At 48.3% G+C, this 23,379-nt stretch overlaps 9 protein-coding genes across 9 annotated transcripts; 6 read left to right on the top strand and 3 right to left on the bottom strand.

Moving 5' to 3' along the window:
- Positions 1 to 597: 597 nt before the first annotated feature.
- On the top strand, positions 598 to 1,111 carry FSUBG_875 (uncharacterized protein; the record flags this gene model as incomplete). Its single annotated transcript, XM_036687188.1, has 3 exons — positions 598 to 723; positions 786 to 849; positions 912 to 1,111. 3 exons carry the CDS (start codon positions 598 to 600, stop codon positions 1,109 to 1,111), a joined length of 390 nt encoding a protein of 129 aa, XP_036543461.1.
- A 1,801-nt stretch (positions 1,112 to 2,912) lies between these two features.
- Positions 2,913 to 3,632, top strand: FSUBG_874 (RPL34B; the record flags this gene model as incomplete). The annotated part of the gene is made up of 3 exons (XM_036687177.1): positions 2,913 to 2,950; positions 3,066 to 3,189; positions 3,444 to 3,632. 3 exons carry the CDS (start codon positions 2,913 to 2,915, stop codon positions 3,630 to 3,632), a joined length of 351 nt encoding a protein of 116 aa, XP_036543460.1.
- Positions 3,633 to 4,175: 543 nt separating this feature from the next.
- On the top strand, positions 4,176 to 4,939 carry FSUBG_873 (NADH dehydrogenase; the record flags this gene model as incomplete). The annotated part of the gene is made up of 2 exons (XM_036687166.1): positions 4,176 to 4,650; positions 4,731 to 4,939. 2 exons carry the CDS (start codon positions 4,176 to 4,178, stop codon positions 4,937 to 4,939), a joined length of 684 nt encoding a protein of 227 aa, XP_036543459.1.
- Positions 4,940 to 6,296: 1,357 nt separating this feature from the next.
- Positions 6,297 to 8,201, top strand: FSUBG_872 (peroxisomal serine-active lipase; the record flags this gene model as incomplete). Its single annotated transcript, XM_036687155.1, has 1 exon — positions 6,297 to 8,201. One exon carries the CDS (start codon positions 6,297 to 6,299, stop codon positions 8,199 to 8,201), a length of 1,905 nt encoding a protein of 634 aa, XP_036543458.1.
- A 557-nt stretch (positions 8,202 to 8,758) lies between these two features.
- FSUBG_871 (alkaline phosphatase) lies at positions 8,759 to 10,502 on the bottom strand (the record flags this gene model as incomplete). The annotated part of the gene is made up of 2 exons (XM_036687144.1): positions 8,759 to 9,907; positions 9,963 to 10,502. 2 exons carry the CDS (start codon positions 10,500 to 10,502, stop codon positions 8,759 to 8,761), a joined length of 1,689 nt encoding a protein of 562 aa, XP_036543457.1.
- Positions 10,503 to 13,108: 2,606 nt separating this feature from the next.
- Positions 13,109 to 15,167, bottom strand: FSUBG_870 (Mg2 transporter like; the record flags this gene model as incomplete). Its single annotated transcript, XM_036687133.1, has 2 exons — positions 13,109 to 13,268; positions 13,504 to 15,167. 2 exons carry the CDS (start codon positions 15,165 to 15,167, stop codon positions 13,109 to 13,111), a joined length of 1,824 nt encoding a protein of 607 aa, XP_036543456.1.
- Positions 15,168 to 16,726: 1,559 nt separating this feature from the next.
- FSUBG_869 (DNA ligase 4) lies at positions 16,727 to 19,739 on the top strand (the record flags this gene model as incomplete). The annotated part of the gene is made up of 2 exons (XM_036687121.1): positions 16,727 to 16,809; positions 16,868 to 19,739. 2 exons carry the CDS (start codon positions 16,727 to 16,729, stop codon positions 19,737 to 19,739), a joined length of 2,955 nt encoding a protein of 984 aa, XP_036543455.1.
- Positions 19,740 to 19,824: 85 nt separating this feature from the next.
- Positions 19,825 to 20,612, bottom strand: FSUBG_868 (uracil phosphoribosyltransferase; the record flags this gene model as incomplete). The annotated part of the gene is made up of 3 exons (XM_036687111.1): positions 19,825 to 20,231; positions 20,281 to 20,380; positions 20,433 to 20,612. The coding sequence occupies 3 exons, from the start codon at positions 20,610 to 20,612 to the stop codon at positions 19,825 to 19,827; spliced, it is 687 nt and encodes a 228-aa protein (XP_036543454.1).
- A 1,059-nt stretch (positions 20,613 to 21,671) lies between these two features.
- FSUBG_867 (chromosome condensation) lies at positions 21,672 to 23,126 on the top strand (the record flags this gene model as incomplete). The annotated part of the gene is made up of 1 exon (XM_036687100.1): positions 21,672 to 23,126. The coding sequence occupies one exon, from the start codon at positions 21,672 to 21,674 to the stop codon at positions 23,124 to 23,126; it is 1,455 nt and encodes a 484-aa protein (XP_036543453.1).
- Between the last annotated feature and the right edge of the window lie 253 nt (positions 23,127 to 23,379).

The raw sequence follows: 23,379 nt of genomic DNA, 5'->3' as shown, positions 1-23,379 counted from the left end.
ATCGATCGACACGGTGCGGGCTTACTCTGACGGGTTCGGTTCAGTTCAGTTCAGTCGCAGCTACAGCTACAGCTACAGTTGCAGTCCCATTATACGGGTCACTGGTTCCTGGTTCCTGGTCCCTTGCTCAATCGAGACTCGTTCCCTCAACACGGTTCAGCTTAAGGTACTTTACTCCAACTACATGTGCTTACGGTCTCATTGAACTTGGTTGCACCAACGGGAATCTAAACGTCAAAGCTTCTTCCCTTCCCCTAACTGACAACGCTTGCCCCACGTCACGCAAGGCAAAGACGAAGGAAGACACAGTTAATCTTTTGTACGGAGTATGCATCCATCCAATCCATTCCTTACTTCTAGAATATTTCCCTGCATCAACAAAGTCTACAGTGCAAGCACTGACCATTTCTGCTAGGCCTTGGTATCCATCTCGGAATAAAAATAGAGCCCTGTCCACTTTTGCAAGTCTGATCCTTTCCCCATTGTCCACGCAAGCCTCTCATTCGCTCGGTCACCTGCGATCTCGTGTTGCTTCCTCAGCGCCATCAACTCCTGGATATCCTATCTTTTACCGGTCTTCCTACCCCATTCGCAAACATGAACCAGCAGCCTGCCGTCCAAAATCAGGCTCAGGCTCAGGCGTCAAATGCAGCCGGCCAGGATGACTGGGATGAAGCGCGCCTCGAGGAAGCCATGAAACGCCTCAAGCTTCTGCACATCAAGGTAACGTTGTTTTCAACGTGAGAAAACGGGATGCAAACTTGCTCATCAGGCTCTTGTTTCAGGTCCGGCAATTGAACGACACCATTCCTAAGATGATCAAGCCGCTTGTGCAAAAGCAACCTTCACGTAGGCTCCCTGGTGTACTCATACTCCGAAACATCCTGAGCTGACCCATCACTTATGTATAGCCGATGTCATGTTTGCAGCTTTCATGAACTCAGTCAATGAAGCGCAAGCAAACATCAAGGAGGTTACTGACTTGATGCGCGACGACAAAAGTCGTGAAATCTTTGCGCAGGCCAAGAAGAGGAAAGAGGAAGAGCCCACGGGTATCAAGACTTGGGAATATTATGATCACCCAGACTGGTTCAGAATGGATGAAGAATAATGAGATACATGGAACATATAGCACAGGCGTTTATGGATGGTTTAACTACATTATTGGGACATTAATGATAGGAGCAAGAGTAGTGCAGGAAATGCTTTCGAACTTTTTTTTACTAATGGAAGACGGCACATCTATATTATCAAGTTTAGAACAAAGTACTTTACAGTTGTTCTTGATCCGATGGATCGTAGATGCAATCGTCGCCGCCTTGCTCATTGGTTATAGTCGACACTATGAATTCTGATGTTGCTTCTTTATCGATGAGGCAACCAGAAGCTCAATGCAAGGAAACAATGTTTCGGGGCACTCCTCTAGAGTTTGTGATCAGTCACGGTCAAACTGTCCTGATTTGCATCTGTAGTTTGGGAACGAGGGAGATAACCCCTAAGTTTCCATAAGACTATTTCTTCCTCGAGTGCAGGGACAGGTTGACCATTTTCGACTGCACGCCCTAAGGTCTGATCCAAGACTGTGAGGCCCCTGAAATTACGTTCCCCCTGCTTCAAATGGGCTTCCTTACGGCTCCGTAGCTTTATATTAACTTTCGGTTCGCCAACCGCATTACATTGCCTGACGGCGGAGGATACATCAGGGCCGACACCGAGTCACGAAGGATAGATCATAATGGAACAGTGACATTGGACTTTTTACAATCTTTATCTCTAGCTTAATCTAGTCTACATGTTATTTACTAAGGCCTCTCTATGAAGCGTGTGGAACGTGGACCGCAAAAGCTTATATTCTTCTGCATCTCCAAATCATAGAGAGTGTATAGCTTGAGCAGGCTCAAAGTTTTCGGGGGGAGAACTCAGAACCAATAGTGATGGAGATGAGCGATTTCCCTATCTTCTACCGACTGACCTTATTTCTAAATATTTGCTATAATAGAGATATGATTTCATGCTGAGAACTGATCGAGTCACATTGTGACTTGTCGTCAACGTAATGTGGCATCAGGTTCAGTCAAGACTCAGCATCTCGGTATCTACTGTTTCTGTGTTCGGTAAAACTTCTAAATAACATTTGTATGCATGTGAATACAAGTAGTTGAGTTGGCCGCGAGATCGACCATGGGTAGATAGCCTTGGCTGGGCAAGGAGGAATGACCAGAGCCGGCACCGGATATATTACTCAGAGCAAATTAAAAGATTAAACAACTTGGTTGAATGTTTCAAAGAGTCAATTTGCGACTGATGCTGAGTTTTTGGTCTTTTCGGTCTCAAAAGCAAAGCCTAATTCACCATGTCGATCCATCCCACTGTTGTAACGCAGCGTCTAGCCATTGGATAATAGCAAATTCTTTTCGCCCAACGGTGGCTTTTGGGAAGCACAGAGATATGATATGCTCTGTTTTTGCGAAACTGACATAAATGAAGCATGTTGCTTCTCTCTATCTACATATCACCACCAACTACTCCGTAAATGGAACTACCTTACCCTTAGGGGGCAAGAAAAATACAGGCCTTGATATAGGGTGTCAAAATAAACGTAGCAAAGAGTCCCCTAAGTCTAGGCTGGATTTACCTAAATATTTTCATTGCTTAGGATCAAGGTCCAGAGTTTTCTTTCCTCCCCACTTACCTACCCTGAAGATCTCTTTTACATTCAAGCGGAACCTGCGGCTGGCGGAAAGCCACTGTGGCTGTGTCACGTGCTAAGAACGCTAGTCCCACCACGAATTTTACACACCCACACAGAATTAACAACTCGAGTGTTTTGCGAAATCTCCTCTCCTACTCTCGCGACCAACGTCCAACACCAACTAACCCGAGCAGCTCAGTCAACTCACCAAGCCGCTACAATGGTTAACCACAGAGTCACCTACCGCCGCCGCAACGGGTGAGTTTTTTCCCTACGAAACTGTCGAGTCTCAATATGTCGAGATACCAGTTCTCTCCATACAGCCTCATACTTTCGACTCGACCATACGATCAGGAACTAACCATGCTCCTAGCTGGAACACATCTTCCAACACCACCCGCACCATACGTACCCCCGGTGGTGAGCTCCGCGTGCTGCATATCAAGAAGCGAGGCACCGTTCCCAAGTGTGGTGACTGCGGCTCCAAGCTCTCAGGCGTAAGTCGACCAAGACGAGCGAATCTTCTGCTACACGAGGGATGAGACAACACGAGGACGGCAAACGGGCACTGGCTGGTTTGCGATGCAGTGAGAGGGTGCAGCGTCAAGGCCAAGGCTTTTACATATTACGAGAGGAAGGAGATTCAGCATGACCCATCCAACCAACCAGCTTCCCGTCTTGTCTTAACTCTCTGACGCAAAGGATTCTCGATCTACCATGGAACATCAGAACTGACTCAATTCTTGTATAGATCCCCGCTCTCCGACCCCGCGAGTACTCTCAGATCTCCAAGCCCAAGAAGACCGTCCAGCGCGCCTACGGTGGTTCCCGATGCGGCAACTGTGTCCGCGACCGTATCGTCCGAGCTTTCCTTATTGAGGAGCAGAAGATCGTCAAGAAGGTGCTCAAGGAGCAGGAGCAGAGCCAGAAGAAGAAATAAATGCAATATCCATTGCTAGGTTAGGCTTTGCGTGGGAAAGGCAAGGAACTCTGAGGACTCGGTTCATTGCTTTGGTGTTCATTAGGCAAAAAGGGACTGCATGATACATCGGGCCGGTGCCAAATGGTTGGCCGTCCGCCGTCTTAGGACTGCTACTATCCTCTTGGTGACTTGAATGAGAAAGAACATCAAGCTGGCGTGGATCATGCATGAGTGATGAAGTATTGTTGGTGTGGCGAAGGTGTCAAAAATTATGACCATGAAAGTGAGATAAAAATTAATGGCGCCAACTGGGTCAAATTACATCCACAGGTTGACAATATGTGTTTCATTGATTCCCTGTCATTTGAACATGTTCTCCATTTGTGTCATCTCAAATTCGTAGACTGAATAAGGCGAGGTGAAATCATGACGTGCTAAATTTATCTATCCCCCACTTACTTTGACAATCTCTTCCAATTCATACATTGAAACGAGAAACCCTTCCTTAACCACAACCGTAAGCCTCAAAACCCACGATATTGTCACGATTGGCATTCCGTCATGGCATTGCGAAGTCTTATCCGGCCTTGCAGCGCACAACGAGCAGTGTGCCAAGCTCTCGTCCAGGTGCCTCAACCTAGATCCGCGACTTCAGTTTCTAGGGCCGCCACATCGACAGTCTCACCTCGTTTTCAAGCCTCTACATCAAGTCGCCGACTTTTCCACACCCCTCCGAGCCGGAGAAAGAACCAACAGCCACCAGCGCAGCCTCCCCCAACCGACTTTGCCGAACTCGACGTGCTCGGCAACACGCCAGCGCCTTCAACCTCGGTCGACGTGTGCATGTATGATGGATTTGGACTGAACAGCGGAATTACTGTGACAGGCGGCAACGGCGTTTTGTTGATTGATGGCGAGGTGTTCAATTGGCGTCCGTGGGAGGCCAAAGGCTCAATGAACCTTGTCAACAAGAAGGGCCAGTTTGAGCTACCACCAAAGGCATTTGCGCTATTTGATCTACTATGGCCCCGACCTGGTATGTGCTCATACTCGTCACTTGCGTCACGACATATTTTGCATCCTTGAATTGAATGCCCTTTGCTAACCGAGTTACAGATCTTCTTATCATCGGAGTCGGCCCATCAATCATGCCATTGGCGCCCGAAACGAGACGACTTATATCGGAACTCGGCATGCGAATCGAAGTTCTAGACACGAGAAATGCAGCTGCGCAGTTCAACTTGTTGGCCACAGAACGGGGCGTTTCGAACGTAGCAGCTGCTCTAATACCCATTGGATGGAAGGACGGTGTTGGAGCGGAATGAGAACAGTTGAACCGAGAGGCGCACTTCGAAAGTGTATTTTTATTGTAAGAGTATGAACGAGAGGGCAAGATGCTGCATATATTTGCTATTTAAAACAGGGAAATGGCGAGTCCTCAAACTGACTATTATGCCCATACAAAGCAATCGGCATGGGGTTCGGAAAGCTCCCAGTCTTCAAATTCTATATTCGTTCTTTAATGCCGTGATATATCTTTCAACAGTCGAGGCTAGGGATTTGTGTCGCCAGAGTCAACATGACCAAGAATAATGGGTACAGTCCGCAGGGGTATCAAATGTGCATTTCTGCGATTATTCAGGTATTTTTTGCCACAACGGAATTACAAATACTAATAAGATATTATATACTCAGTATATTAATAGAGATAATTCTAGGCTAATCTACATCTATCTTACAGCAGATTAGCTACTAATTGAAGTACCAGATTTAACATTTGATACCCCTGGGGGCTGTAATGGATATGGAGTACTTGCACTTGTTGCACATGACTGCCCGTATTATTTATCCAATTACGCAGTCCCTAAGCCAAAGACGTATTGCCATTGTCGAAAATGCAATACTCGAAGCCAACTTGATTAAGTTAATAATATAAATAAAAAGAATCACGATTACTGGAGAGGAAAGTAAGGTAGGTACTCAGAAATCCTATCATCTTCAGGGTAGGCTCCATGCACAACATGCCTCCTCACTCCTGCACAAATAATTGGTTCCCCAAATGGCGATCTAATTCGCCCACAAGGTATGATGCAATTGTGTAATTGGTTGCTTCCCCCGACTTTGACAATTACTCAAAACCAAAACTCCAGTCTCATCGTCAATGTCAATCCAGCAACGCTACACAATATCCACACTGAAGATCATCGAATTCAGCATCGAATTTTGACATTTTTAGGTCACAATTCGCGCAAATTTTTGTTGTTTGGCGCGCCCTGACCGCGGTTCGCGTGGGGCACATACCTAGGATCCAAGAACTTCAAAAGCTTGGCTGGGCCTTGGGTTGATCGTTCTGAACAAGTTCCCGTCGTCAACCGGGCTTCTCTATGAAACTGCAAGTCTTTGCGGCGTTGCACTATTTGACTCACTTCATGCCGATTGTATGAGACAGCTGCGGTGGTCGGAGAGACACGCGAATTTGGTGTTACCTTACTCGTGTGTAATACCTATCAATACCTCGTTGGTGACTCAACAGCAGCTTCAATCTCTGATGCAACTTAAACAATCAACCTGAACTCAAATCCAATTGCGACTCAGTCCCTCTCTCTTATGAATTATAGAAAATTCGCAACAAACTTATAACACCTCCGCCAATATCCGAGTACAAGCCCCCCAGGCGCACTTATGGCCTCTCCTGCAGTGAGCGTCCAACAGGACGATATCGACTCCACTGACCCTCACCTCACGGACCCGACCTTGCTGAAGGATCATTCAGAGTTCAAGTCCTATACAACAAGTCGCTTCACATACGCTGGAATTCGGGTTTTCTACCGACAACATATCAAGGCAGACGAACTACCCAAAGAACCTGCTCCATTGCCACTATTGGTATTTCTGCATGGCTTGGGCGGCTCTGTTGCCCAGTTCCATCCTCTGTTGAGTAGTCTGGTGGATGTGGCTACTTGCATGGCAATTGACTACCCCGGTTGTGGTCGATCTGATTTCTCGGTCCTCAATTGGGAAGCCTACACGACGGATGCTTTGGTAGAGCTTTTGGAAACAATTATTGAGGACTATCGAGATAAGGACGCAGGCCAACGAGTGGTCCTGATCGGCCATAGCATGGGGACAAGTCTCGCTGCTAAGCTGGCCAACACGCAAGTCGAGCACACAACCTCATTAGCTGAGTACATTGTAGGGTTGGTGGCTATCTGCCCTGTGTCAAGCCCTCCGGATGAATCAATGACATGGTGGGCTCGGATGGGACTTTGGGCTCCGGGATGGATCTTTGATCTGTGGCGAGTATGGACCGGTTGGGGAGGACACAACAGTACCAGCGTCAGGCGTTTCGTTGGAAAGGATGCTGATGAGGCCACCCGAAAACTCCAATATCGTTTTAACAGACAGAGTCGAACCCCGGTCTTTAGGCGTTATGCCAATGGCGCTCTACCACTCTATCACAACGGCAAACCTAAAGGCGGCCTCCCGACCCTAGAGGTCTGGGCAGGATTAAATATCCCCGTCTTTTTGATAGGTGCTAAGGGGGACACTGCTGTTTCACCTGAAGCAGCCACAAAGATTGCTAAAGCATTGGACCCTGAGAAGAATCTGCCAGAAACAGGGGCATCAGAAGAGACACACGAGGCTATCGCCGAAGCTGCGGCCCCCGTCAGCACTTCTACAAGACCGCAGGATCATATTCCACAAGCTATTGAAGATATCAATGATGATGACTTCACAAAGCCCAAGTCTTCGGCAGCTCCCAGTTCAGAAGAAGACAGCCCCAATGATCCCTCAACCCCCAGCGAGCCTGTGACTGAACTACCTGCGCAACCGAATCACCCCAGGAAGGTAGTAAAGACCACTGTTATGCCACTACCTGCAACACACGCTGTCTTATACGCCCCTTGCTCAGCTCGTACCGTTGCCGGGTTGATTTCTGATTTTCTGGCCACACACGTTACTGGAAGACTTTCCCTGGCCTGGCAACTGCAATACCTCAACCGTGAGGGAAAATGGGACGTCAAAAACCTCAACAAATGGAAGTCTGTTACTCCAGTATCCGAGCCGATTGGACGTACTGGAAAACCCATTTTCCGGGCACTCAAGACACTTCGTGAAGTGGATGATGTCCATTCTCCACAGCATTTTATTTCAAATTGGGGTTCTATTGTTAAAGATATCATTGATATCTCCAAAGTCCAGCCTCACTATGACCCCCGCGGCTTAGAACGAGCCGGAATCCATTATCATAAATTCCCCACAGTTTCCAAGATACCCCCAGAGGATCGTGAGGTTAAAGATTTTATCAAATTAGTTGACGACCTTCGAAGTCGGCAGCCTGCGCGCGCTACTGCCGAAGGCTGGACAAATCCCGAGCAATGTGTTATTGGAGTGCACTGCCATTACGGCTTCAACCGCACGGGATACTTTATCGTATGCTATCTCGTTGAGCGGTGCGAATTCGGTGTTCAAGAGGCTATCGACACATTTGCCAAGGCGCGGCCTAATGGGATCCGTCACTCGCACTTCCTGGATCGTCTGTATGTACGATACAATGTTGGCTCGGATCCTGCAAGCCAGGCATGATGGACAAGGGTGAAAGGCGTTTGGTTAAGGGGGTTAATGGTCACAAGTGAGGAGTCTATTGGTCTAAAGTATTGGCTTAGTTAACAACCAGGAGTCTGGCCGGTGGTTTTTATTGGTAACTAGCGTATAGATAATGGGCTGCTCGGCGTTTTGATCGCAGTCACGCATTGTAGCGGTCACTGAACAGATATGATATTTTACCCAATTTTTCGGGTCTGTATTGAATTGAAAGTGGTCAACGCATTTAAACTTGGGTGCCACTGGCGCCATGCTGGGATGCCTGGGATGCCTGTGATGAATTTGATAATCTGATTCCATGTAAATTGAGGGGATATATATCGAGCGCTGTCTCAAATGTCCAGACAGCAGCTAAGAAGTTGCTGTAGTTGCGTTTGTATGAAAACTCAAAAAGCTCAAATGCATCATGGGCAGGCTAATAAGTAAATCTACTATAGATTGGGTATACCACTCTACATATCTTGATCAAGATCTCCCTACCCACCTCTTGCTAGACCCATATAAGTCGTATAATCATTCTAAGAAATGCAGTATGTCCATTAAACTTCAATAGCATGGTACTTGTTACCAAGAGACCAAACTTCGTCGAGTGCCTCCATGCCAACATCTTGAAGATTGGCCTTGCTCATCTTTTCCTTGAGTTCCGAGGTGATCGCGTCAACGTCAACCTCAAGATACTCACGTAGATACTTGCCAACATCGGTGTTCTCAACATTACCACGGATGTTCTCTGTTCGGGGGCCACCAGAACTGTAGATATTGACGTCGACGGCAGTGTGGCCGTGGGTACTCCAACCGACGTGAGCGCGCAGGGAGATGAGAGCCGAGAAGAGGACAAGGGCACTCTCAGGATGATCAGCAATGGTGGTGATCTCCTTATCGGAGGCGTTGGAGATACCAAGACCGCGGACGATGAGTTCCTCGTTAATGTACTTCTTTAGCTTCTCCTTATTCTTCTTGATGTTGGAATCAGAGGCGATGTGTGCGTGGAGCTTGGCGTGAAGCCACTCAGCTGAAGCGGTAGCATTCGCAAGTACCTTGGGGTACCAGTTGTAGACCGGGAGGTGACCAGGTTCCTGAATAGCAGTGGCAAGACCACCAGTTTCATGATCACTGGTTGCGACAAGAACAGTCTCAGTCTTGCTCTCCTTGATGAAGTCGAGAACAGCTTGGAATGTCTTGTCATACTCAAGAACCTCGTGGACCTGAGCTGCAGGGTCATTGATATGGCCAGCATGGTCAATTCGGCTGCCCTCGATCATGATGAAAAAGCCCTTGTCACTCTTTTCAGTAGCCTTCTCAAGAGCGCGAAGAGCGGTCTTGGCCATTTCGCTCAGCGAGGGGTAGACGTCGTTGTGGTTTCGGCGGTCAATCTCAAAGGGGATGTCAGTTGGGGCAAAGAGTCCGAGCAAAGGCAGCTTGACGTTGTTGCCGCCCTTGAGAGCGTCAAAGCCAGCGCGACTATCGGTGTAGGTCCAGTTGTGCTTTTCCTTTGCAATCTTGATCACGTCCGTGTCGTCGGCTCGGCAGCTGCCCTCTGTGCTGTTGGGCAAGAAGTTGCAGCGGCCACCACCAAGCATCAGATCAACAGTTCGGCCGAGGACACCTTCTCCGATCTGTTGAAGAGCAATCTCGTCTTCCATCTCGCGGAGGACCACGTGGGAGTTGAAGCAGGCTGGAGTCGCATCCTAGACAGTAATGATTAGTTTCATCATGACTTGGTTACTCTCTAGCCATACATACCTCGATCTTTGTTGTGACAACAAGTCCAGTATGATATCCAGCACGCTTGGCAGCTTCTAGGACGGTTCCACAAGGATCGTGATTAGGGAGTGTAGAGATAGCACCGTTATAGGTCTTCTTGCCACAGGAGAAGGCTGTAGCACCAGCAGCACTGTCTGTAACCAGGGAACTGCTGGAGCGAGTCCGGCTCGTGCCCCAGAAATGCTTATCGAGAGTGAGGGTATCGCCGTAGGGAAGCTCTTCCACGTGTTGTCGGAAGCTACGCGTCAAGGACAAAGGTGCAGGTCCCATGCCGTCTGACACCATGAAGACGAGGTTTCGCTTAGAGGCGGGCGTGTTGTGATCATGCTTGGTTTGCTGCTCATGCTGAGTCCAAATGGCAACAACAATGACGGCGGCAGTGGCAATCAGAGCCCAGGCAAAGAGGCCGAGTTCACGGAGTCGCGAGTTCCGGGCACCCTTATCGGCCTGAGCATCGGAGCGGCCGTCACCGTCACCGGACAAGAGAGGATCGCTTTCGTTGGCCTGAGGAGAAGACATTGTCAGCTAGAAAGAAAACGTGGGATGACAAGATAAGTCTCGGGCTGAGGCAGAAGGGAAGAAGAGGAGAGACAAACCATTGTACGGTATCTGGCCGCGTAAGAAGAAGGGAGAGTGTTGGGTTGTGCAAGGTGCAACAAGACAAGACAATCGACAGAAAATGGTTGGATGGGCGATTTGGTTATGCGACACTACGAGTTGGAGCTATGCGGGGGTAGCTTCAGAGCTTGTTACAGGGGGCTTACAGTTCCATCAGCGGTGGACCGGGTGACATCAGTGGTTCACGTGGGTGGAGCGGGATGAAGGTCTATTGCTCACTGATAATCGGTTTTTGGAGAAGATAACCAATGGTGAGATCTTATCTTGACCACGCGAGCATAATTTTAAGGTAATTGAGATCATGGGGGTTTACTCTTTTCTGGGTGGTCTCCAAATATGCATTTGACTCTCTCTTCACATGTGTTTATCTACTGGCTATAGGTGGTCGAACTCTACCTATATGAAAGAAACTCTCTCTACAAAACCTCTACAGACTCGCATCTTCACGACCCTCACTTTCACCGGGGCATCCAACAGATCCATCTTTAAATAAAGAAGTAGACCCGACTTCCGTACCGTTGTTTCAACAGGCGGTGACGGCTCGCGACGACCCGTCCAATACGATAACTCAAATTTCAAGCTTATTGGACTGGTATAAGCCTGAGCCGAGCATGTACTTCACCCGACTTCATTGTACAATGTACTGTGAATTCATAGCAAGATTAGGCCAAAGGCCATCGTATTTCATCTCACCCTTCGAGAACGACGTTCTCATGCTATAATGTTTCCTCCCGCTCGTTAATGGCCGAGTGGTCATACTAAACAGCCAACAGAACTGAGAATCTCTTGGTCCATAGACCGACATGTCAGATTCAGTCTTGGCGGATCAAGAATGACAGGTTGGTGCCACAGAATGGTTTGTGCCTCGCTATTCATGCGCGGAGTAACTAGCTGCACGTTGCTTTCGGCATAAGTGAGCGGCTGTCAAACAGTTCGTTAGGGGCAAGTTGCTACACATGAGCCTGGTACTAACAATGACCCTCAAACCGAGCAGAAGCGCAAACTGTTTAAACAATCAGAAGGTTCGCAGCCGGCGTCCGAACCACGAACGACAAACCACCACTCTTCATCTCTACCGACAATCCGAAGATGCTGACCATGATATGTCCTGAGACTCAAACGACTTGCCTCAAGCTCAGCCACCAGGACCATCGTTATGCTTCTCGTTCTCTGGGCTCACTCATGCTACTCAACGGGGCCCCCAGAACGAGTTTTCAATAGCCCACATGTGTGGTTACGTTTTATTTCTAAATCTTTGCGGATGTTATGGCCAACTCCTTTTCGAAACATCCTGCCCCCGAGTATACCAAGAAATCCACCGAATCAATGATCCAGATGCCTGGACAACACAGGGTCTGAGCGAGCTCCCCTTTACTCTCCCCGATCATTGTGTTGCTGGCTGGCACAACACACGAATAATTCTGACACATGGCGTTTGTTGCCCGCGATGGTGGTTCGAATGCCCTTCTATCATGGTTCCTGGATATCCTTATTTCTACCACCCGGGCAACAGGCAAGGTTAAGAGAGAGCGTTTGTACGATAAATTAAGCCAAATTAGAAGGTCTAGCTCAAGCTGAAGGTGAAGGATGTATTTCTATGAGTGCGGCGCACGGAAGGGATGACAACTGCCAAAGCTGTCAGGAGTTGGTCGTATTTTGATATGTATACCCTCAGTCTTTTAACTATATCATACAACCTTATGATGCGCCATGAGTTACTTTCATTGCTTGCTGATGGACGCTTGAATCAAAACTGTTGACTTACGCATGCAGAGCCAGTACTAGACCTCCTCCGTTTCGTACAACATCTTCTGAGGGGTATTGGTGCACCTCAAGGAAGAGAGTTGACTGGATTGGCCCTGTCCCTTCTCTGTCAAAGAATGCTCAAGTCTGACCCGTTGCGCTCTGGTAACTCCGAGTACCTACCTTGGGTTACCGTTTTAAAAAGGAGGGGATAATGCCAGATATGGAAAGGGGGATGTTGTGGCTGTGAGATACGACGTTAGCACCCTCGTCGTATGCAGTGTAAAGACGGAGACCTGGAAGGTATACGTTCTACTATCTATATCCATCAAGTCTAATCTCAACTTCATATAGAGATATCTATAACACTATTAAGAATTCACTCAAGAACACATCTTTCTTTGATGCATAAATCTACATAGGCCACTTCATTATAGCTTGCTTTGTTCTCAGCCTTTTTACACCTTCTGTAAAGGGCCAATATGCTTGGTAAAGTTGTTCATATATGCTATTCTCAAATTCACTGCACTCATAGATAAATCACGCTCACTCCTTTGCCAATACTTGGGTATCACTAATGCAAATGTTCCCGCTGTTCAACTTCATAAGCAGCCCTTGGAGAGGAAAAGCATCTCGGGCTTCATAACAGGCCGCCAAAAACGAGCCCATCAAAAAAGCTCCCTAAGCTGATGCTAAATTCCATTAGTCTTGTTGTCTTTTGGAATAAAGGCCTTGAGTACTCCTACCTGCCCGCAGCGTATTCATCACACCTTAAGCTTGATCTTTTGCTGCTTGGACCGCTTCTTCTTTTTCCTAAGTGTAAGGATGTGTCTTCGTTGCACGACTCGCACCAGCCAGTTGTAAATCATCTCTCTCATGAGAATCAAGATGGTCGCTACAACAGTCGGAACGGCGCAGGCCCAGCTAAAATGTTGTTAGTATTGTGCATTACTTTAAAAGTATTGCGCTGTAAACAGCCCGTCCCAAGAAAACAAGCGCGAGGGAGCAAGAAGACTTCTGACTCTTGATCAAGGTGCCAGAATAATTAGTCTCAGGGTGGACTAAGTTATCCCAGATTTATCTCAAGTCTTCTCGTGATTTAGGATAGAGGTCCCAAGTTTCTCGTATCCCCTGAACATTGGATAAAATAAACACTTACAAATACCAAATACCATGGTGGATTTCGGGGAATCCCTCTTCCGCAAAGTTCTGCCCGAAAAATCCTGTTATGAACGTCAAAGGAAGGAAGATGATGGTCACAGTGGTAAGCTGCTTCATCGATTCATTCTGATGGGCCGATATGGTGTTGAAGATAAGGTTGATGAGGTTGTCGGATGATTGTTTGAGCTGTTGTAGAGCTTCAGTTATCATAATACAGTGATCGAGCACATCGCCTAGGTATGTGTGGGTCATGGGAGTGACAATAACACCAGTTGAAGGGTTCTCCAGTGCCTGCATGGCTTGGTCGTGGGTCATGTGTGTCTTGTGATCCCGCAGCACATTGACCAAGTTGTCAATAGGGTTGAGGAAGCTCAGCATTTTGTTGATCTCGCTAATGCATATGTATAGCTTTTTGCTTTGACTGATACTTGGCGATGTGAGCACATCTAGCTCAATATCGGCAATGATGTCTGTGTAAATAGAGGTCAAAGGTATGGCGAGGTCGATGATAGCGTCGATAATGCCCTGACATAACAAGGATGCGTCATTGGACTCGCGAAGAATAGTGCCTGGGGTACTCAGACGGGTGACAATGGGCCGCTCAATGTCTCCCGCCGAGACCTCGAAGAAAGAGATGACCGTGTTATCTGATGTTAGAAATATAGAGACCTGCTCTGCCGACACTGCCATCTGATATGGAGTCAGGGATGAATGGCTCTCCATGAATTCTGTGCGTGCCTCATTTCCCGAGGCGTGATAACGCTGCAATGTCCTTATCATGCCCGTCTCTTGCAGGTCTGCTGTCATAGGGTCCTGTGGCTGTAGCGAGGTCTGAAAGTCCTTCTCGGGGTCGGCTGCTCTGCGAGTCTTCCAAAGCTGCCTCACTGAGCCTCTCAAAGCGCCGAGCGTCTTGCTAGAGTATGTGCTGCTGGTGCTGGTTGTGTCATCTTCATCGTCTACGAGGTGGACAAGTTTCTGCAGGGTCATGACGATGAAAGCGTGGTTGGGATACCAATCAGCCTTTGTCCGATTCCTAATCTGCATCATGTCCTCCAGCGCAAGCTTGTGAAGACCCTTGTGGTTGCCAATTGCTTGAATAACATCCCAACTGAGTCCATTGACGTTGATCCATCGGCATTTGGCCCATTCTTCCTTTGGCTGTTCAAGGAAGTCGATGAAATTCACATTATCGAAGTGGCGCTTAACCATTTTATCTTGCGAAAAGTCGATTACAGAAATCTCACAGTGTGCTTGAAGAGCAGGCATCGAAGCATGACCTCCGTCAGGAAGCTTTGGGTCATAGCCAGGTTCGGAGCCAGGCTGCCAACCAGGGCGATCGCCAAATGCAGTGTCGAACTCATCGTAATCCTCCACCGTCTTGAATGTTGGGGCGCGAGTCATCCGGCGTCGCAATATCGAGGGCGAGAATGTCATTTCGCGATGGACCTCTGTGTCGGAACGCACTGGCCGCATAGGCTCGGCCTTGGGCGGGGAGAGGTTCTGCGTGTTGAGGGTGAGGTTGTAGCGGACATGCTGATCCTTCTCGTCAGATACATTGGTGTTTGAAGAATGGCTTTGGCGACTGCTCTGCTCTATATCGTCCTGAGGCTGCATTGCGTTATCGTCCTCCGCTGGGACAGCGAAGTCTCGTGATTTTGACATTGGATTGATGGGAGGATGCCCTGCAAAAGGCGCGAGAATTAAGTAGAGTAAGGTAGGTACCTAGGTATGCATGTATTGCAGCCAGTCGAAGGAGCGCGTAGAATAAAAGTAACCTTCAAAGCTGTAGAAAGCCTAACTACCAGCTCAGCTGAGAGAGAGAGGAATGAAAAGGATCAGATCCAGTTCGAGTTACCTAAGACTCACATAAAAATAAATTCAAGGGTGCTCGATTCCTCATGGATGGATGGATGCGCCGCGGCGTCGCGATGCAGGGGAAGTTCAGCCCGTCGGCACCAATTTCAGTGGTCGGTTTAGGGGAGTAGGGGGTTGTTTCTCAATGGCCTGGCCTGGAGCATTGGATTCAACCATTCAACTCGTATATCGCAGCCACCGTTAAATAACCTGGCCATTTATTAATTTAGTGTGTTCTAAAGGTCCAGACTTTGAGGGGCTGAAGCCGATTACCCGTCCCTGGTCCATGGAAGAATGCCATCATGAATGACGTCCTGAGGTCTTTCACGATAAATCTCCACGCCAATCGCCGATGAGCAATCTCATACTCCAAGGCCAAGCTTTAATAACAAGCTTCTTATCCACATTTTTCCGTCTCGGCATAGAACAACACAGAATAGGTAATCAATGTCGAATGCGGCCTCATTTAATTATTTGTGTACGCGAGAAATGATTGATCATGAGTCTCTAAGAGACCCGAAACAATAGTCAGTCTCAGTGACCGCAAGGACCACCGAATCATTTCTTAACGCAGTTTATTTACAAAATGCAAGGTTCTGGAAAAGCAGCCAGTAGCACTGCACTAATAGGTCACGATCTTGACTGCAGAGTACCAAATTCGATACTGAAAGACTGACAATAGACCACCTTTTAAGAAGTCAACCACAAATCAAAGTCAGACGCTTCCAAACTTATGAATATAACAGAGATTTACTCCGTACATGCTGTTTATCAACCCTTTTCTAGTATTATCGAAACTCATTGATTACCTTACCTTCTCTTATTAGACTTTTCTTGATGGCCCTCTCCAGAAATTATCATCAAAGAAGAAACCCACTCTGAAAAGTACCTATCTAATACTCAACGTCATGTGTAGCTTTCAGAAGATCCTGTCTTTCCATTTAAGTTAATAAGGCGTAGCAAATCACACTTCAATGTTCCATCTCCTCTGTTGTGATCATGTTGATAGACGCTTCAGTTGCTGACATAACGAGAAGTACAGGGTAGTTAGATAAGTAAGCTCGGGCCCTCAATTGCCTCTGTAGCCTGGTGAAGTTACAGGCAGCAACCGCCAACGCCCCAGTTGGAGCTCCTGCGCAGACCGGGCATAGGTAAGGTAGCTCATTCACGCCCACGTTAATCTGACTTGAGCAGTTGAACAAAGAAAATGGCAGAACTCTTTGTTTGAGAGAAACATCACGCATCCCATTTCGATGATTTGTTGCGCACTTCTTCTTCATAATCATCGTCGCAGTTTCGAGACTGCTTTCTCCATACATCGCTACTTTGCAACCGCCCCAGCTTACAACTAGAGTAAACAAAACATCATGTCGCAAACTGATGAGGCACAGCATGAAGACGACATCCAATATGGCATCGTGGGCATGACTCGCGAAGAGATTGAGGAAAAGTGAGCAATTCATCATCCGTCAAAAATTCTATCCTCATACATACTGACCCTGCCCAAGGTTTCCGAATCGTCCAAAGAATCACTCAAAGACGCTCATCTTCTCTGAACTGTTTCGAGAAGTCTTCAACCCCCTCAATGAGAACAAGAAGCAGAATGCCACTGGTGCAGGCCCTAGAAAAGGATTCCGCGGTGTGAACAAGCTTTCTCCTCATGAACAGCGTCGGCACATTATAGAGCGCTTCATCACTCGATGGCGCAAAGAAGTTGGTCCTGATTTCTATCCCGCTTTGCGCCTGATCCTGCCAGACAAAGACCGTGACCGTGGAGTATATGGGCTCAAAGAAAACACAATTGGAAAGTTGCTCGTCAAGCTTATGAAAATCGACAAAAATTCCGAGGATGGCTACAACCTGTTGCATTGGAAGCTACCAGGTCAGACAACTGCCTCGCGCTTGGCGGGCGACTTCGCAGGACGATGCTTTGAAGTCATCTCAAAGAGGCCAATGCGCACCGAGGTTGGGAATATGACCATTGCAGAAGTCAATGAGCAGCTTGATAAGCTCGCTGCTTCAACAGGAGAGGCAGAGAACCTGCGAGTCTTTGAGACTTTCTACAATCGCATGAATTCAGAGGAGCTCATGTGGCTCATCCGGATCGTCCTCAAGCAGATGAAAGTCGGGGCCACGGAGAAGACTTTCCTTGACTTGTGGCATCCAGACGGAGATGCTCTATTCAGTGTGTCCTCAAGTCTAAGACGTGTTTGCTGGGAGCTGCATGACCCAGAAACCCGCCTTGAGCAGGAGGAGACTGGTGTTGCCTTGATGCAATGTTTCCAACCACAGCTCGCACAATTTCAGATGCCTTCATCATTTGAAAAAATGATCGCTCTTCTGCGACCAACCGAGGAAGACACCGAATTCTGGATCGAGGAAAAGTTGGACGGTGAGCGTATGCAAGTCCATATGGTCCAAGACAAGAGCCACCCTGGCGGTAAAAGGTTCTGTTTCTGGTCACGGAAAGCCAAAGATTACACCTATCTCTATGGCGATGGTCTTCAAGACGAAAACTCAAGTCTAACTAGACATTTGAAAAACGCGTTTGCATCTGGAGTGAAGAACTTGATCTTGGACGGCGAAATGATCACCTGGGATATGGGTGTCGACAAGATAGTGCCTTTTGGCACCCTCAAAACAGCTGCGCTTTCGGAACAGAAGAATAAGTCTGACACAGACTCAGCAGGCCACAGGCCATTGTTCCGAGTTTTTGATATCCTTTACCTGAACAACAAACCTCTGACTCAATATACCCTACGTGATCGACATCGGGCTTTGGAAAAGGCTATCAAATCTGTTCATCGCCGACTGGAAATTCATAGTTACGCTAAGGCAACGAGTGCCGACGCAATCGAGCCTCTTCTCCGTGAGGTTGTCGCTAATGCTTCTGAAGGCCTTGTGCTGAAGAACCCGCGATCTATGTACCGTCTCAATAGTCGAAATGATGACTGGCTCAAGGTCAAACCCGAATACATGTCCGAGTTTGGCGAGTCCCTCGACTGTGTCATTATTGGTGGCTATTATGGTTCAGGGAAACGAGGTGGTATGCTATCAAGCTTTCTGTGTGGGCTGCGTGTTACCCAGAATCACATCCAAGCTGGCGCCGATCCGGAGAAATGTTTCAGCTTCTTCAAAGTCGGTGGCGGTTTCCGTGCAGAAGACTATGCGGAGATTCGGCATCGAACAGAAGGCAAATGGATCGAATGGGACCAGAAGAATCCGCCATCAAAGTACATCGAACTTGGAGGAGGAGAGCTTAGACAGTATGAGAGACCAGATGTCTGGATCCGACCCAAAGACTCTGTTGTCGTTTCTGTGAAAGCAGCCAGTGTTGGGCCTTCAGATCAATTTGCTAGAGGCTTCACACTAAGATTCCCGCGATTCAGAAGACTTCGACTGGACCGAACTTGGGATACAGCCCTCTCCCTTGAAGAGTTCCAGGAGTTGAAGGAGCGAGTTGATGAAGAGTCAAAGGAGAAGGCGATGACGGTTGAGGACAGGAAGCGGCGCAATCCCAAGCGAGTGAAGAGAGAGCTGATCATTGCTGGAGAAGACGCGATTGTACCCGAGTTCAAGGGAGTAACGACAAACCTTTTCAAGGGACTGGACTTTTGCGTGCTTTCAGAAGCGCTCCGGCCTTATAAAAAGACCAAGACCCAGCTTGAAGCCATCATCAAGGAGAATGGCGGCACAGTCGTACAACGAGCCTTGCCAGGGACAAACATGGTCCTGATAGCCGACAAGAAGGTGGTGAAGGTGGCGAGCCTCATTAAAGGAGGGGCCGTTGACATTATTCGCCCCAAATGGATAAGAGACTGTCTCGAGCAGGAATTGGGGGCGTTTCTTTTGCCATTTGAACCTTCGCATCTGTTTCACGCTACTGATGAATTACAGCGAGCGGCAGAAGATAACACAGATCAGTTTGGGGACAGCTACGCGCGGGATCTTTCCATCGAAGAACTCAGAGAGCTAATGCGCGACATCCCTAAGATTGAGGACGGCACGCACTTTGACAAGGATGAATTTCTCCAACAGCTTGAGGAACATGGGAAAGACTTGGGACGATTGAGGAGCTTTACCTTCCGACGTTGCGTAGTGCTGTTTCATGCCGTGGAAGCTGGCGACAACAAGATTTCGAGGCTAAAGCACCTTGTCAAGTACGGCGGGGGGAATGTTACAGATGACACCAATGATCTGTCTGTGACACATGTGGTGATCGAGGGCGACGACCCGATGCAAGTGGGAGAGGCCGCTGATATGGCACGAAAAGAACTGAGTTCAAGGCGCGTGCAACCAAGATTAGTGACAGGGAAATGGATTGACGAGTGCTGGAACGAGAGCACATTAGTTGACGAGGAGCAGTTTATGATTGCTTGAGGAATATGGGGTTCTTATGATGTATACTATCTAAACTATGTGTTAATGCGATGAGAATACAACGCCCAAAGCCCGTAAAGTGCACTCATTTGCCGATAGTTAAGAACAGCCTATCACCAACATCTCCCAGACCAGGCTTCAGCATACCATCCTTGGTCAACTCTTTGTCCACTGCAGCAATCCAAACCTCGCATCCCTCGGGCCACTCGGCAGCGACTCTCTGAACACCCTCGTCAGCTCCAATAACGGCAAGAACAATGATTCTCTTTGCGCCCCATTCACGAAGGGTCTGGATGGCGGCGGCGCAGGTTCCACCGGTTGCAATAACAGGATCGACCACGATAGCAAGACTACTAGCATTGCCACTGGAGGAGTCACCCGGGACTTGCTGGGGAAGATTGTTGTAGTACTCGACTGGGTCGAGAGTTGAAGGCTCACGGTACATGCCCAGATGATGAACAGGAATTGGGATAGGGAGCATGGTTTGCACGGCTGGAGAGGTCAGTTTAGACAGTATGAGTGAAGCAGCGACTGAACTAACCGTCTACCATTCCAAGACCTGATCGCAGAATGGGAACCAGGCACATGGTACTTGGCTGCACTGTTGTGGAAGTGAACTGGAAGCCCAAAGGCGTCTCATCCTGATCATGGTTAGTGAGGCTTCGAAAGCACCAATTCTATTATGCTTCATACCTGAGTCCCTTCTGTGGCTTCCAAAGACGAGGCGAGAGCTTCACAAGAGACAATCAGAGAGATCTCATGAATCAGTGATTTGACGTCTCTAGGACCGTTTGTCTTTGAGCGAAGCTGGCTCAGCTTTGCCCGTAGACACGGGTGCTGAGAGACATGGACGTTTGAAGGCAACGAAGACATTATGAGTCAAGTACGAATGCACGTATTATTTCACAAAAGTAAAGAATCTACGAGGAGACGATGAAGCATCACAAGACGAGATGAGATGCTGGGACGAAGCCAAGGAGAGAAGAAGAAGGAGAAGAGAGAAAGAAACAGAAAGAAACAGGAGAGGGAGGGGGGTTTTGTATGTGAGCAAGCAGTGTCAGGTAAGTAAGGTAAGGTAAGGTAAGGTATTTTGCTTGGAGACACGTACGTTAAGCACTGACTGACTGTACCGTACCTGTCAGTACCTGTAACTGTGCTTAGCTGTACAGTTGGTACAGTATCCGTACCTGTTTATCAGTTTGTTGGTACTACGTGAGATTGGATACCCAGTCCAATCGTCGTTCCAAGAGAGATCACAAGGACAATCAATGATAGTCGAGGCGGGCGGTAGCGTATGTCGGCGGGGTTAGAGCTTAAGCTACAGGGGAATGCTCGGAGGATGGCGGCGGGGTGCGATAAGATAAGACGGAGCTCACCGCTGTCAGCGATAGTTAGGAGCTACATTGAAACGCGGTGAGGACTCAACATTTTTAGATATTCATGCTTGTTGTTAACAAATACTTGCTCGGGCATCAATTGGATGCTATTGGCCAAGATGCAAACTATCTATCTATCGTGCTGTTTCCTCTAGTTATCGCCCGTGTCTTGCTCTTGTTATCTCTTTTCTTACCTATATATCCAACCTAGCCAACCCTTGCTCTCTGCTCTCCTCCTCTCGACTCAACTCAAGTGACTCCACAGCAAAACGCCTCCACAATATGGAAATCAAAACGCCAGTCACCTAACTATCTCTATCTCTTTGTGGCAGAGCGAGCTCGGGATGTTTCTTTCCTTTAATGCCGTCATATCCGACGAATCTAGCCACAAACTATATCATTAATAAACCTTAGACATCGTAATTTAACAGCAGCAAGAACTTGTTCCGTCCAAATAAAATGACTCGTTACCACAAACTGCGTCGCCATAGTCTAGCATGTTGCAATCTCTGACTTGAAGTGACTGGCTCCTCGACGAAAACGCAACGATCAAACCATGGCTGACGATTCGGCCGCTCAAAAGCAACAATCGAGTTCTGGGACGCACAATGCGCCAGACGACTATGCTGAGTTGGGCGACATAACTGAGCAACCGATTCAAAGGGAGACCCCTGGCGAAACAACCAAAACAACAGCTCAATTGGCAACGCGGGCAGAGCGAATCGATTCCGGTACATACGACGTTCCACAAGATTATAGCAACCTCGACGAGACAGAACCTGTTCCTCCGCTACAAGAGCTCTCGCCATGTCCTACCCAAGGCCAACCGCGAGGACACGCCAACTTTGTCCGGTCTGATACCCCCGTCGAACCAGAGCCTATACCGCAAGACGCAGCACAGAAGAAAACGTCAGAATTGCTCACAAGCCTTTACACGCATTCGTATCTCGTGCTATTCGCGATACTTGGAGTACTAGCGCGTCTGGGCCTAACTGCGTTGACGCGCTACAGCGGCACTCCCGTTATCTTCAACACGATATGGGCCAATTTTAGTGGAAGTCTTGTTATGGGATTTCTTGCCGAGGATCGCAAGCTGTTCCGCAACGAGTGGGGAACTCCGACCTACGACGAAGCTATCAAGCGGGCCAAGAAAAAGCAAAACGATGAAGCAAATGGATCTGGCTCAAGTCAGCAGGTGGGGGCAGACTTGGACGCGGCAAAGCGAGCGCATCTTGCGACTAAGAAGACGATTCCTCTGTACATCGGAATGGCAACGGGCTTCTGTGGGAGCTTCACGACTTTTTCGAGTTTCATCAAGGACGTATTCTTGGCCTTGTCTAATGAACTGAAGACGCCTGGGTGGTCAGAGTCGCCGACGAGTCGCAATGGGGGCTATTCCTTCATGGCGATGCTAGCTGTCATCATCACCACTGTATCGTTGTCACTTTCTGGCTTGTTCCTAGGTGCCCACCTGGCTATTGGCCTTGAGCGCGTCACGCCATCAATTCCCTTCTCGTTGAGCCGACGGGTACTTGATCCTTTGGGTGTGTTTCTGGGCTTGGGCTGCTGGCTTGGTGCAGTACTTCTCGCCATATTCCCACCACATAATGCCTGGCGTGGTCAAGCCCTCTTCGCGCTGATCTTTGGGCCATTGGGCTGTTTACTACGCTTCTACCTGTCGCTCTACCTCAACGGAAAGATGAAAACATTTCCTCTGGGAACATTTACTGCTAATGTATTTGGTACTGTGATCTTGGGCATGTCATGGGATCTCGCACACGTGCCGGTTGGCGGAGTCATCGGTTGCCAGGTGCTGGAGGGCATGGAAGATGGTTTCTGTGGATGTTTGACGACCATTTCGACGTGGGTTGCTGAACTTAGCACTCTGAGGCGGCGAAGTGCATGGATTTATGGCACGGCCAGTGTTGTGACGGCTCTAGTATTGATGATCGCTATCATGGGCGGATTACGATGGAGCGATGGGTATAGCAAATTGTTGTGCACAGTATAGAGACCTGCCTAAAGATGCAGCCGGCCATTTGGTGTGGGGATGATGAGGCAACTCTTGCAGCCTCGCTGAGGACAACAAGTTCCTTGATGGTCTTATTCGCGACATTGAAGTTGCTCTCAATGGTCACGACAATGAAAGGAGGCTCCCAGGCTCCCAATTGAGGAGCGTCCGTCCGGCAGTTGGTGGATATTCTTGGCTTGGCACCCTCTGCTCACCTCAGCCGCATCCTTGTTCTCGATCCTTAGCTTCGCAG

The sequence above is a fragment of the Fusarium subglutinans genome (genome assembly GCF_013396075.1).
Source record: "Fusarium subglutinans strain NRRL 66333 chromosome Unknown NRRL66333_c0000004, whole genome shotgun sequence".
Classification (NCBI taxonomy): domain Eukaryota; kingdom Fungi; phylum Ascomycota; class Sordariomycetes; order Hypocreales; family Nectriaceae; genus Fusarium; species Fusarium subglutinans.
This window is presented reverse-complemented; position numbering and strand designations above follow the sequence as displayed.